This window comes from Stegodyphus dumicola, chromosome 10, assembly GCF_044657685.1.
Source record: "Stegodyphus dumicola isolate Sdum_Otavi_A_Nest chromosome 10, ASM4465768v1".
In the NCBI taxonomy this organism is placed as follows: domain Eukaryota; kingdom Metazoa; phylum Arthropoda; class Arachnida; order Araneae; family Eresidae; genus Stegodyphus; species Stegodyphus dumicola.
This window is the reverse complement of record NC_140777.1, coordinates 93308681-93324024: the sequence shown is the minus strand read 5'-3', so window position 1 is coordinate 93324024 and position 15344 is coordinate 93308681. Positions and strand designations below refer to the sequence as shown.

Below are 15344 nucleotides of genomic sequence, written 5' to 3'. Positions count from 1 at the left end.
TGCCTTTCATAATTTTAGATTTATGCATTATCAATACATTCAACATGTAAAAAAAAAAAAAAACCTGTCTAAAAGAAAAAAAAAAAAAAAAAAAAAAAAAAAAAAAGAATTTAAATTGACATACATTGTTAAAATTAAAAATATTCTTATCAAATAATATAGAAAAATTAAGCATATAAATTATATTTTTCTTTTAGATACATTCATTAAGTGTCAATTCTGTTTCAATGAAATGTATACCATTACTTCTGGTAAACATAATATTTAACTTAAAAAAAAAAAAAAAAAAAAAAAAAAAAAGAGAGAGAGAGAGAGAGAATGCTACTATCAATAACAAAGAGCAATGTTCATTTTATTAACCTAACTAGTAAGCTACAGATTTTATATAAAAAGGAGGAACATTTCATTGAAGAACTGTTTGAATTTCTTAGAAGTGCCATCTCTGTCTATCATTAAAAATATACGTTGGGCATCCAAAAAGGAAGTTTCCCTTACACACACACACACAAAAAAAAAAAAAAAAAAACTCACACTTTAAGGAACATATTTATTGGCAACAAGTACAGCAATGTTTCAGCTATTTTTCAATATAACCACCACCAGAATTGAGACACTTGTCGTATTGTGGGATAACTCTCCCTGTTATAGAACTCTGCCGCCTATGAATGGAACCAGCGTGTTACAGATGTCTTCAGCTCTTCGTTGTTGCTTAAACGCTCACCGGATGGCAGGAATTTCTTGAGGTGCAAGATAACGTTAAAAATCACTGGGAGCAAGATCAGGGCTGTAAAGCGGATGATGAAACAACTCCCAGCGAAATTTCATCAAAACAGCTGATGTGCATAGAGCCGTATGAGGATGAGCATTGTCACGGAGGAGCACAACACCTGCAGTAAGCATTCCACGCCTCGTTTTGAATCGCAATTTCCGCAGTGTTTTACAGTAACGGTCAGCATTTACTGTCTTACCATGTGGAAGGAACTCAATGAGCAGAATGCCCTTCCTGTCCCAGAACATCATGCACCGAACTGACAGCATCTGCTTGAATTTCGTCCTGACTGGAGATCCACTATGCCGCCAATGCATTGACTGCTGCTTGGTTTCCGGGATGAAGTGTGAAATCCAAGTCTTATTGCTGTCATCATGATACTGTTGCAGAAATGACAGTGCTGCTCCTAAGAGTTCAATTTTGTGTTTGGGCATCAGGGTTTACTGTACCCACTTGGCACATAATTTTTTGAACAGCAGGTGCTTAGAGACAATCTCATGCAACAAGGATCGCAGTATCTGCGGAAAATGGCTGCTTAGCTCCATAAATGTGAAGCGACAGTTCTCCATCACACGCTGCCACACAAGCTTAACAAAATCATCATTGATGAGGGACGGTCGCCCACTGCGCTCTTCATCATGGACATTTTGATGGCTTTCCGAAAACTGCCTACACCAGCGATGCACCAACTGCCTACTCATGATGTTTGGCCCATAGACCTGACGATGAATTTCAATTGGCGCAATGCTCTGTGCATTTAAGAACTTTATCACTGACCGAACATCGCAGGCGGCAGGAGAATGAATAAGAGCTTCCATTTTGGATCACTGCACAACGAGGCAGGACCTGTCTGGCTGGCATATGAGTGAAACGTTATAGATCCGTTACGCATACGCAATTGACATGGCTAATTATGCTTACTTTAAAGGGGAAAACATCAGGAAACTTACTTTCTGGATGTGCCTCATATATTAAGCAGTCATATGCATTTTCAAAATTTGGCTTAATTTTGAAAAATTTCCAATGCTTGGCACAGTAATTTATTTTACACTAGAATACAGTATTTAGCACTTCAGTATTAGTTGAGCAGAAATTGATTTTGTCAAGCTAAGGAAAATGATAAACCGCCAAATATGATTAACGGATGAAATTCATTAAACCCATTACGTTGTAAATTATTTAACTACTTCATCAGTATAAAGATACAAATTTTTAGGACTAAAAAACTTTAACCTACAAAGGCTTTAAATAAAACAACATAAATTTGAATAAATTAAACTTATGAGATGTTTCAAATTCCACACATGAACTTTGAGAGGTAGAAAACATGAGTACGAACCATATAATGATACTGTATACCAAAATTTCAAGCGTGCATATTAAAATCATCTTCATTAAAGCTTATAACATCATACAGAGGACATGCATTCATTTACGAATGCAGAGCTGATTGACATGCACTTCACATATGGATTAGCTGATGAAAATGGATAAGAGTACTGTGAAAGATACCCAAACCAGACATGTAAAACAGCACTAAACACTTACAAATCAGCATCGATCCTTGTTCAAACATGGGTCCTTTATGGTTAGATACAGAAGACAGCTACTGTGATGGACGTCATCTCTTGTCATGGAAGAAATTTCTTACATGTTGTTGTAGACAGTAATCCAGGCCAAGAATATACATTTGCCACTACAACAATAACATCTTGAGCCAGTCATATTCAGCAACATCAAATCCAATTCATATGCAATGCATCCAATTACCATCAGATAGAAAATTATCCACAACATCTAGCATTTACACGGTGCTTTATGTGGCAGCCCATGCAACCTTGATGTTCCAAGTCATGTTTAGTTTTGCTCATTAATACAACATTCCATAAAACGATCTTCAACCTGCACACAGATGGACCCAGAAGAAAGCACACCGCTGGATGGCACACACACCAATATGCTATACATGTGCGGTACCGGATCAGCACATGCAGCATACTCACATGTAACGACATAACATCATTTTATGAATGCCGAATCTGGAAACATATCAGTTGGCATACAGACAAAAAAAAAAAAAAAAAAAAAAAAAAAAAAAAAAAAAAAAGGAATTAGCAACAATTGTTTTGGTGACATAATCACATACACATCTCCTCTATCCAAGCTGCCAGTTTTGACAGTCAAGTTTCTTGCAAAACTTAAGAACACAGCCCCAAATATATTTCAATGTTTAACTGAGCTCATGGAGATGGAACTTTACAGGGTTCATAGCCACATTTTAGTTAAAAAAATAAGCACCTATAAGCACTTTTCAAGCACATTTTAGGGAAAAAAATAAGCACCTGTCTAATTACATTATACACAACTGCATAACCTTAAAAATTAGCCTCGTAATTCAAAATATGAGAAATGCAGTATTTATTATTAAGAGAGAATAAGCATTACCTCAACCATGGAAAATAATTACTTTTTTTAAAATTTTAAATAACAGTTCAATTTACAGAACTAGTTTACAATGAGGGAAAAAAAAAAAAAACTATGCAGAACTAAACTATATTACAAGATTTAATGATGAAATTTCAGTTCAAAAATTGAGGAAATAAATAATAATAAGGCATATTTATTCTATTCGCTTGGAACTTAATAATAAATACAATTTACTTTTTCACTCATATTGATATTTAACTAATTTAAATCTAAATTCTGAACATTTTCTTAATTTTCATCGTACATCAGTTTGCCCTTAACAGATATTGCAAGCAAAGTAATTTAAGTAAAAAAGAGGAACATTTCTGAAATCAGAAGACAGAAATTTGCTTTATGCAGTCATCTTTTAACAGTAAAAGCTTAACTACCCGCATATTTGAAAATTGGCGAATATTCGGACAGTCGAGTGTAACTTGAAAAAGAGAAGCAGAAGGGGGGGGGGGGAAAGACTTTAGCCGTTCTTTAGAATTTTCTGCTAAATAAATGCTTTTCGACATTTCGATATGTGCATCATATACAAACAAACCAACGGAACAGAAAAATATTCTGCTTTGCAAGCACAGTAAAACTCTTTTAAGTGTTCATAAACAAATCTCCGACCGAACATCAAAATTAATTATATCTGCAAAATATCGCAAGTGTTATTGCACAATACATGAGCCATAATTCTTCCCTACATGATATTATGCAATCGGATTCAACAGTTGCCGGTATTGGGAGAATAAAGAACTAAATAAAGGAAAAGAAAGAGTCTTACCATTCTGGGGTGTTTTTCATTCTAATTTTCAACAGAGTGCGTTAAATTCCCCGAATAGAATCATTCTTCGCTTGGGTTGGTAGACCTCAGAACTTTTAGTCCTATTCAATCCAGATCGGAATGTGACAAACAAACAAAAAAAAAAAAAAAAAAAAAAGAAGGGTGGGGGGCGGTCCGTTGCTTGTTTTGCAGCAAACTGTAACAGTTTCAATATTAGAGATTTTGCGGAGAAAGAGGAGAACCTCCCAACCTTCATACTATATAATGTATTGGCAAAAAAAAAAAAAAAAAAAAAAAAAAAAAAAAAAAAATTAAAAAATTAAATTATTTGGACTATTCGATTACTTTACCTTTATTTAAGCCATTCCGAATACTATTCCTTAGAAAGCTAATCTGTGTTAAAACACAACCATTTTTGGAAGTTTACTATACTTCAGCAGTTACTGCAACTATGTTATTAAAAACATTCATACATATACTCATAATATAAGCATAACGATCATAATAAACACGAATATGCACTGACCAAGCGGAACGAGAATGCAAATTATTAAGATCTTGATAGAAATTCAAACGTGAGTAGTACTTAAGAGGGAGGAAAAGAATGCCGAATGTACCGGAATTTTCTACTGCTTTCGCAATTTTTTGACCAACAGAACGATGGGCACCTGTCTGTACTCTCTGCGTGCACCAAAGGTTATGTTAATTCAGAGAAAGGGGGAAAAGCTATTTCCGGGAGTATGATTCACCATCTGACATTCCATATTAGGAACAAAAGTTGTTTATTTAATTTCAGCTTTGGTACAGGGAAAAATTGCTCGTTCATTTAAAAAAATAAGCACACACACACACACACACACACACACACACACAAAAAAAAAAAAAAAAAAAAAAGGGCTTTAAAGAAAAAGTAAGCACCTATAAGGGCCTTTATATTTTATTTTCAAATATAAGGACTGCCACGAACCCTGCTTTATCTGTTTGAATGGCATAAACAGTTTTTGGAGTGAAAGGACAGCGTGGAAGATGTGGGTACCAAAGGTCAGTGATTACAGTAACTTGAATAGGGAAGCTGTTCAATAAATAAATTTTCCAAAAGTTCTGTCCGATGACCAAAAACAGAACCGTAAAAACTTGTGTGTATTAGACATATTAGAACACATTTAAAATGAGCCCTATTTGTTGGAATATGCTGTCATTTTTATTGAAACATGGATTTATTACATATGATTCCAAAAGCAAGCACCTATTCGGTTGACACGTCCATAATCCCCAAGTCCCAAAATGAACGTTAATATAAAAATTCAAGATTGCCTTCCTCATTATTAAGAGAATTCTATTGATTGAGTGGGTTTCCAGGTGTTAGACTGTTACTTAGCATTACTACATTGAAGTAAAGTACAATCTCTACATCTCAATGTCTGTAAGTGGAACTTTGAAACACATAGTAAAATTATTATTTCTTTTCAGTTACTAAGACTGCCACCTGAACAATTGCTAATATCAGTAACTGAAAGCTCAAACAATATTTGGCAATTTATCACTTCTCCCTGCTAATGCACGAGTACCCAATATTTTATTTAAAAGCTTAACATGGCTCAATACTCGTTTTACACCAGTTAAAACACATAAAGAAATTACCATGTAAAAACAATAAAATACAATGCTACTGTAGTAGTTTTTAACATCCCCAAATTAATGATACAAGAGTTATGAGCTTTCTACAGGCTAGGACTTAGTTATTCACCAAAGACATCAATCAGCCTACAGAAAGAATGAAATTAAGCTGAATCATTTTACTGAGTATCACAATCACATTGAATAATAAAATTAATATAAAGAGGGAGACAATATTACTTACTGGACCAACCGATGAAAAAAATTCCTCCAAATCTCTAGCACGAACCTTTTGTGAAAGACGCATACAAAATATTGTGCGAAGATCTCTGTCTTCTGGGCTAATATCATCATTCGGCAATCTAGAAATAAAAAATGATAAATTAATGATAATAAAAATACATGAATATTCCTAATTTGTAATTTATTACGAAAATAACTTACTAAAAAAAGGACTTCTAATTTATTTCCGAGATTTTTCATCATTGTATACAGACAATTCATTTACATGTAAAATGATTAAAAATTAATGACTACATAAATTTCATTTTTGTTAAGAGCTTTTAATTAATTCCAAGGGAATGTACGTGTTTTAATACCAAACTAAAGTGCTTTTCAAATTTACATTTACATAAATTCCCACACATATTTAATGAGTTATTAGAAGTAAAAAAGGTTCTTATTATGAATTCATTTAAAAGACACTTACTTATTTCGAAGACTATCAAATACTTGAGTATGAGACCTAAAGAAAGAAAAAAAAAAAATGATATAAAATCCTTTCAAACACTATTATTAACTTTAAAGAACTTATTTTCAATACTTAAATCTAAAAATAAAAATTCCTTACCCTAATGGACTTCTAGGAGGAGAATGTTTCCTGGAAAAAAAAAAAAAAAAAAAAAAAAAAAAAAAAGGGGGGGGGTTATGCCTGCATTTAATAAATATTTAAAATATTAATAAAAATAAGACTTTTAAAAACTAAATTCTAATTAACATAGTTATAAATCAAAGTTTTATATAAAGCTTAGTTCTGCAAAAGTTTATATACTAATTCTCAGCTAATACTAGTCAATATACCTTGGACTTCTTGATCTTGTCCTATGCCTGTTAAGGGGAAAAAGGAAAATAAAATATTAACAGTAAAATAAAATCAGAGATGTACTTATATAATGTCAATCTGCACAATTAAGAAAATTATACCTCCTACGTTCTCGTCGAGGTGATCTTGACCGTCTATCACGACTATGAATTCGTCTTTCTCTGCTACGGCTCCTTTAAACAAACATTAAAATTTATCTGCATGGGTAGCAACAAATTACTTTTTTTTCATAAAAATAACATACTTTACAGACATAATTTGCATTCTTACTGATGATATATTTATAAAAAACTTTCAGATTTTATATTACACCTAAAAGGGCTTTTTTTTTAACATTTCGTGCATTACCTTTATTTATTAACCCTCTGGGCGGCCAGGGATATCGCTAAGAAAGCACAAATTTCACAAAACTACTACGAGAACAAATTATTTTTTCGATTTTAATGTAAAAACTCTACTGGTATTTCATACCTGGATTTGTTTTCTTTTGATATATTGCCTTAATTTCGTTGACATATTTTAATATGCACGTATATATATGTTCTTACAGATACCACTCTAGGCCGTATATATACGGCTTTGCCGCTTAGAGGGTTAAATATCATGTTCTTTGCACTTAAACCATAAAATTCAATTTAACAGCAACATCACAAAATATATAAAAGTGCATATCTTTAGAATTTTCTATACACAGTGTCGCACGATGGAGATAAAAATGTCTGCCCCTCTCGTACAGTGCTGCCATTGCTCGGTTTGAAATTGTTGAGTTTCTTAATGAAAAACTCAAATGCTTTACAATATATGAAAAAGATAATAAAACAAATTCCAAATTTGGGCTTCCAGATGCCTATATTCGGGTGGAGACGTATGTTATTAAAAAATTTGATGGCTCTAGGTACCGTTGTTTTATCACAATGCTAGAAACATACATACATTTGTATGTTTCTTCATTATTTAATTCAGCAATTAATTATGCAGATTCTTCATTTCTTTAAATATAATACATGGCTCTCATATTTGGTGGCAACAATTTGAATAAGTGATTCGCCAATTATAGTGAATCAACGCAAAATGTGAAACGAAATTAAGAACCTTGCTGGGCTAACAGCCTTTGGGATAATAAGGAAATAAATCTCTAATAAATTACTAACTTAAATGGCAACAGCTCTTTAAATTTTGTCTTTAGATTTTTATATGTCCCCCACCTGCATCTGCAATCCATCAAAATTTCCCTGTAGTGCATCATTTCTAGATCAATCCATACAGGACTAAATAATGCTGAAGGCATAACTAATTTGAAACCTAAATTGAAACTTTCTCTAACCAATTTAGAACTTAAACTAAAACCGTTTGCTTCCATATTGAATAACTGGGCATTTTTTGCTCCTACCTCTATTGCAGAACACGCTGCCTTGATGCTCTCCTCCCATAAAAAAATGTTAATATTTTTTAATAGGCATGATTACAGAGCCAGGTAAAATATGGCTGCAATTGAAATAAAGATGAATATTTAATCCTCCTCAGCTGCCAAGTTTGTTTTTCAATATGGATCAACATTAGAATGTCTCATTCATTACATATACAAAAGCAAGCACCTTGTGTTAAACAGTTTTGACAGTAACTCAACAGCCACAACTACATATTCAATACTGTTTAAAAATGCATAAATTATTTAATAAGAAGTAATCCTTCAAGTTAAATAAGCAAGAATTTTATATTTTTTTAAAATTACTGCGACTATTCACTAACAAGTATATATATATATAAAGTTGAAAATGAAATTCAGTTTTTAATTCCTTGGATCAAATTATCAACTTCTTGGAACAAATAAGCTAGTTACCAAATTAAGTAAGAATAAAATTAATAATTCTGTTTACTACATAAATATAATACAGTTAATCACAAACAGTATAAGAATTAAATGTTACTTATTGCAATGACGTAAATTGAAAAAATTTGAATTTGAAATCAATCAAAAAATAGATAGGGCTTTTTAAAAGCCACCAAACTCTTGCAGAGAGAGCATTGAGGAGAAATTGCATTATTTTTTACTCAGCTTTCAACCTATCAAAAATTTCTGCATAAAATGCAAGTTTTGTTTTTTACTTCCTATAAAAAATGTGGATTAACATACAAATATGGTAGTTCACAAAAATTCTATAAGATATGTTTTATCCAGTGAAGGTTAAAATACAATTCAAAGCACCATTCTGTTTGATTCTGTGAGCCATCTTGAATTTCAGCATGTTGCTGATTATTCTTCTTTTTTACTAGTCCGACAGCCATAAGTTCTTTTAAAAATAACACTATCACAGCAGAAAGATACAGAAATGAAATTATTTGTTACTCTGAGATCAATACTCACAGTATATATACTGATAACTATAATTCAATTTGAGACTAATTTTAAAAACAGTATTAAAATTAGTTAAAAAATAATCCCATTCCAACAACCTGCAGAAAACATGGAAAATTAAGTACAAAATATCTGTTTTTTTATTAAAAATTATGCATTGGAAAAGTACCTAGTACGATGGCGCTCCTTGCGACCTCTGCTGTAGCTTCTACGCCTTCTATCACGGCTTCTGCTTCTCCTACGGTCTCGACTGCGACTTCTCTTACGATCTTTACTTCTGCTGCGCTTATCCCGACTTCGACTCCTGCGTTCACGACTATGGCTTCTTTTACCATCCCGACCTCTGCTTCTACTTCGGCTCCTTTTCTTTTTCTTCGCACTACTATTGAGCAAATAATGAATTAATAAAAGAAAGCATTAAAAACATCCAAATTTTAATAAAAAGTATATACTGTTAAAAGAGAAAATAAAAATTTATATATTTTAAATGTCTACACACAGTAGTTACAGGTATGAAAGTGCAAGTTGGCAAAAAAAGCTGAACAACGCACAGACACAAAAACTAAATACGCACGCACAACCTTAAAAAAAAAAAAAAAAAAAAAAAAAAAAAAAAATCATTTTAATAAAATATCAACCTTTTAATATAAAAAGTATTATACATATAATTAAACTAAAATAATACTTGTACTTACCATTTTGCAATTAATTTTATACTCCACTTGTAAAAAAGAAAAAAAAAAATAAAAAAAATCAGTAAATCAAAAAAGAGATTGTAATGAATTAACCTTTTTTAAGATGCTCTTTATGTAACTTAATTTAACAGTTGATACATGAATACTGTACACAACATTACAATACACTAATATACATATTTATGTTACATATTACTGCCCATTTTCAAGCAATGACAAGTTTTAGAGATAATATAGTTACAAAATAGCATACAGTTATAGGAGGAATATAAAAAATAACTATTTTGTTTCAGTCTCACTCGATCCTGATTAAAAACTTTTAAGGAAAAAGCTTTTTCTTTTTTGCTACTTTTCTAATTTCCGTTTGCAAGCTAGTCTCAATTTATTTTCAGCAGCTTTTATACAATTCATTACTTTTTTACTTTCTGAAATGTTTTAATAGCTCCTCCCTTTTTTATCTCTAGCTCTTCTTTGTACAGTTTATGAGCATTCCTTAAATTTTTTCAGAGTTTTGTGTACTGGAGAATGCATGTGGTCATCCCTTTTAAAAAATTCACAGCTGACTTATTGCATCTCAAAAATTTGTATTTTACTGTTTGTATAGCAGACAATGTGTCTATGCTCATGCGGCCTCACTCGTCTAATACACTGCTCATAGAACTAAAAGCACTCTCAAGTTGTGGCCCATGGAAGCAAATCAAAATAAATTTTACAATTTTGGATAAAGCTGGATAACTGCCATCTTCAAATACTTTGGCCCACCACTCATCAAGTCTCATTATTTTTCCATCTATATCTAACGGTGAAGCTAATTTTTTATCAATTTGGTATTTATGCACTTCTAAATTATATGAAATTTTGTCTTATTGTGTCAAAACTTTCTGGATTAATTCAGGCAATGTTTTTAACTGAAGTAAGATACTATGGTGACCTCTGCCTGTAGAATCAATTCCTAATATGCTTTTTAATAATGGGTTGTTCAATGGCAAAGTCTTCTGCAGATATTTTGCACAGCTGATGAAAGCTTCAGTGGAATGTTTAAAAAAATCTTTAACATATGTTTCACTAAATCTTTTTGAAATTTAACATTTAACATGGGAGTATATCTTTCCTCTGATAAATAATTCCTGCTTAAGGCTTTCCAAAATAAAAAGGGAAATACGCAAAATTTAAGCCATAAAAGCAATGCAAAGTGTAACGGAACCCCACATGATAACTCTAAAACATCCTATACAGTTGGGAGGGGGCAAAAATCAGAAAGGCAAATGCTTATACCACATAGGGAGAAAGGAAGCCGAGATTTATTTACATTTTGCTTTTCCTTCGTCCCCAAAACAGCCAACTCCAAAGTTATACTGAAGGTTAGGATCTTAAAAATATGTCAAGTTCAAAAGTAATGGACACAATATGCCATCTAATGGTCTTTAAGAAATGATTCATAATGCATTTGCCTGTCCCTTAAAGCTCATTCTCCAGTGATCCATGGGTGGATGCCCGGCTGTGAGAGATGTTCATAGGAAATGCATATATGGAACACCTGTCCGGAAAGTGTCAATTGAAATCATTTAATTACACTTAATTAAAAATATTTGTGATTTGTATGCATCTTGAATTATAAATTTTCATTTTTCTCCTCAAGCAGAAATATCACTAAACTTACTAATATATTATTGTAGCAAATATTTTAAACCACTAATTTATAGAGGAAATCACCCATTAGTCATCTATCTTTATGAGGTTTCTGGATTCTTTTTACAGGGAAATAAAATTAAAAAATTAAATTCTAAATACACAAGAATAATACATATAATTATAAAGATTTGTATATAGTATACTTTAGTTCTGAATTAGAGAATGATTTTTATAAAACAGTTCTTCATTTGCCTGCATGTTTATCTTTTCAATCAGAACTGCTCCAAGTGTTTTCGTATAAAAATTTGGTTGAAATTCAGTCAGATTTTTTTCCTTTCTTTTTTATTTACATAACAGAAAAAATTCTTTTGCAAGCTATACTTGAATGAAGCATTATTAGGGCAGCAAGCACTACAGTAGGCTTTGTATTTAATGAATTAATTCATATCTTCTAATTTTGCGATTTCTTTTCACCATGTAACATCAATACGTAAATTTGCAACTTCTTTCACATTATCTAATTGATACATAGAAAACTCAAACTCCCATTTGATTAAGATTTTTTTCATCAATAATGGATGGGAAACTATTTACCAAGAAATGAAAGTTTACTTAATATGCCAGAAAGTTCAGCATGCTTTTGAAACAAGATACTTAGAGGAATGTTTTCTATTATATATGAAAATGCATTCATCCCCCCAAAAAAATCTCACACTACACTGAAAAATAATTTCACTTCCCTTGCACTCAGCATTTTTTTAAATGGCTTGTTTTGTACAAATCACTAAATTTTCATTGTCTTTATGTTTATTATACTTTTGAAATAGAATAGATAGAGTAATATCTGCATTTCCTTAAAAAATTACTCATGGTTTTTCAAACCTAACAAATAAAGTTTTAAAAGTTCAAGTTCTCATTTTATGTACATACGGGGTTGCCATTTGAACAGGAGAATGATATTCCTTGATTTTTCCAGGTTTACCAGGTACGTTAAGAAAATTCCAGTCTAGCACCTTAGTGTGTGTTCCCGGTGCTGAGGGTGAATAAATTATGACATCACTCGAAAACAAAGATTTGATAATTGCATGAGACTTTAAAAAAAAAAAAAAAACTTTTGGATCCCCAAAGCATTATTATTATTACTTGTATTATAACTACAATAGGAGTTTTTTTTTTTTTTTTCCCCCACTGTTGTTCTAATGCCCCTGTCATCAAAATTAAAGGATAATGAGAAAAAATACATTCAATAAGTTAATGTTGCAACTAATGCAAAAATGCTGTAATTATTTATGCTAATTAAATATAACTGAAGATAAAATTTCATTTACGTGCACATGTTAGCATCAGAAATATGCAAATTCAGTGATTAACAGCATTTTCCTACTTCTATAAATTTGGTTTTAATTTCAATATTTTGCAAATAATTAACTACCAAACATTGTAATTTATGTTAACTAATGCTTCAATATAATCTCTATAATTTTTCATAAGTACCTGTTACATTTTATTTCTGTCATTATCCTTTAATTTTGTTGGCTAGTGTATATAGCAATACATTTCCACAAAATAATGACATAATTGTACACGTTTGGCATCAAAATCCTAAAACGAGAGGGAAAAAAAAAAAAAAAAAAAAAAAAAAGGAACATTATGCTCTATACATGCAGAAAGCATCCACCGCTAAGGTAAATTGCCAAATGGGAAGGGGATGCTACACACGTAACTAGATTATAACAAAAGTATTTTTAAGCTGTCATGGTGCAGTGCCCTATCAATAGTTTTTCATGGCTTTGTGATGGAGATATGGATTATCAGAAAGTATCATTCTTTCTTACATTTGCAACTAACACATTATGCAAGTCATTCTAATTCATAAATTAATCAGCAAAAACTTCCAGTTCAGTACGCATGTACTTTATACACTTACCTGCGATTTTCTTTGTCTGCATTATGACCACCATTAAACCTTTCAGATGATTCATCCTATTAAAAATAATAATTCATTAACATTTAGTAACACACTGACAAAAATATTACACTTACATAAATTTCACAAATATGAGGTACAATTCCGTTATAAGGACTGCACGAAATTGCAGTGAAAATATATGTGCAGAAGTGCCAAATCTAGCAATGTGCCCATTTAACTGCTCATAAATTTAGATAGTTTTTAAACATTTTAATGCCAACCACAACTACAATTTTGCAGATCTTAAAAGTGGATGTTGTACACAAACAACAAAGCGGCTAGGGGGCAGTGCTAAATGGCATTATAAATGCTATTGGAGAACTACTCAACAGCATTTCCATTCTTTGTCTGAATTTATGTGAAATTTTCTCTACAATGTTGGAAGATATCAAAAATTTTATGTTTCTCGTTTAATTTCCCATGCCCAGCCATTTTGTTTTATAAATTCAAATATAAAAAAATGCATTATATGAAATTAAGGGAAGTGCAGAATCACCAACTGCTTGGCATGTTTTTAAGTATTGCACAAACTCAGTATCCAAGTACACATTGACCATTTTCACTTAAAAAAACACAATCAGAGAATAGCACAAACTCGGCATTGTGCACCAGGGTTAGTAGTCACATTTTAATTAAAAAAATAAGCACCTATAAGCACTTTTCAAGCATATTTTAAGAAAAAAAAATAAGCACCTGTCTAAGTACATTATACACAACTGCATAACCTTCAAAGAAAAATTAGACTTGTAATTTAAAATACAAGAAATTCAGTATTTATTAAGAGAGAATGAGTATTACTCTATTATGGAAAACAATTACATTTAAAAAAATTTAAATAACAGTTCAATTTACAGAACTAGTTTAGAATGAGAGGGGGGGGAAATCTCATAACTAAACTATGTTACAAGATTTAATGATGAAATTTCAGTTCAAAATAGAGAAAATAAATAATAATAAGCCACATTTATTATATGTGCTTGGCATTTAAAAATAAATAGAATTTATTTTTTAACTCATTAATATTTAAATATTTTAACTTAAAATCAAAATTCTGAACATTGTCTAAATTTTTATTGTATAACGGTTTTTGCAAGCAAAGTAATTTAAGTAAATAGAGAACATTTTTTAAATCAGAAGACAGGAAATTGCTTCCTGCAGTGATCTTTTAACAGTAAAAGCTTAGCTAACCGGCATACTCGGAAACTGTTGAATATCCGAAAATTCCGGATGTGTGACTGGAAGGGGGTAGATTGTAGCCATTTTCTTTGGCTAAATAATGCTTTTGATATTTCGATATCTGAATCATATAAAAATGGCTCAGCTGAACTGAAGAAAGAGATTTACTAATCTGCTGTGTTTTTCATTGTAATTTTGAAGAGACTGCGTTAAATTTCGGGAATAGAATCTTTCTTCGCCACAGAACTAGGCCTATTAAATCAGATTGGAAAGAGACCCCCCTAAAAAAAGTTGCTTGTTTTTCTGCAAACGGTAACGGTTTCAATATTCGAGATTTTCGAAGACCTCCCAACTTTATACTTCAGCAGTTACTGCAAATATATTATAAATATTCATACATATGCTCCTAATGTAATTATAAATGTGAATATGAACTGACCACATGGAACGGGAATGCAAATTATTAAAATCTTGATAGAAAACATGATAGTCTTGGGTGGGAGGAAAAGAATACGGAATATACCAGAATTTTCTACCGCTTTCGGTGTTCTTTGACCAATAGAACGATGTGCACCATCTGTCTGTACTCGCATCCACCAAAGGTTATGCAGAGAAAGGGTCGAAAAGCTATTAACGGAAGCATGATTCACCATCTGATGTTCTAGATAAGGAAGAAAAGTTTAGTTTCGGCTTTGGTACGGGGAAAAAATGTGTGTTCGTTAAGAGGGGGGGGGGAAGGAGGGAAAAAAATAAGTGCTTTAGAGAAAAAGTAAACACTTATAAG

At 31.6% G+C, this 15344-nt stretch overlaps 1 protein-coding gene across 3 annotated transcripts in view; it reads right to left on the bottom strand.

The window, feature by feature from the left end:
- Caper (RNA-binding protein 39-like protein Caper) overlaps positions 1 to 15344 on the bottom strand; it is a 54246-nt gene that overhangs the window by 21183 nt on the left and 17719 nt on the right. For all 3 annotated transcript variants that reach the window (XM_085825252.1, XM_085825253.1, XM_085825254.1), the window contains 7 exons: positions 13343 to 13398; positions 9258 to 9470; positions 6834 to 6905; positions 6711 to 6737; positions 6481 to 6510; positions 6340 to 6375; positions 5875 to 5992 (listed from right to left, as the gene is read on the bottom strand). In XM_085825252.1, the coding sequence (XP_085681378.1) occupies positions 5875 to 5992; positions 6340 to 6375; positions 6481 to 6510; positions 6711 to 6737; positions 6834 to 6905; positions 9258 to 9470; positions 13343 to 13398 (552 nt within the window). The remainder of the gene's footprint in view (positions 1 to 5874; positions 5993 to 6339; positions 6376 to 6480; positions 6511 to 6710; positions 6738 to 6833; positions 6906 to 9257; positions 9471 to 13342; positions 13399 to 15344) is intronic.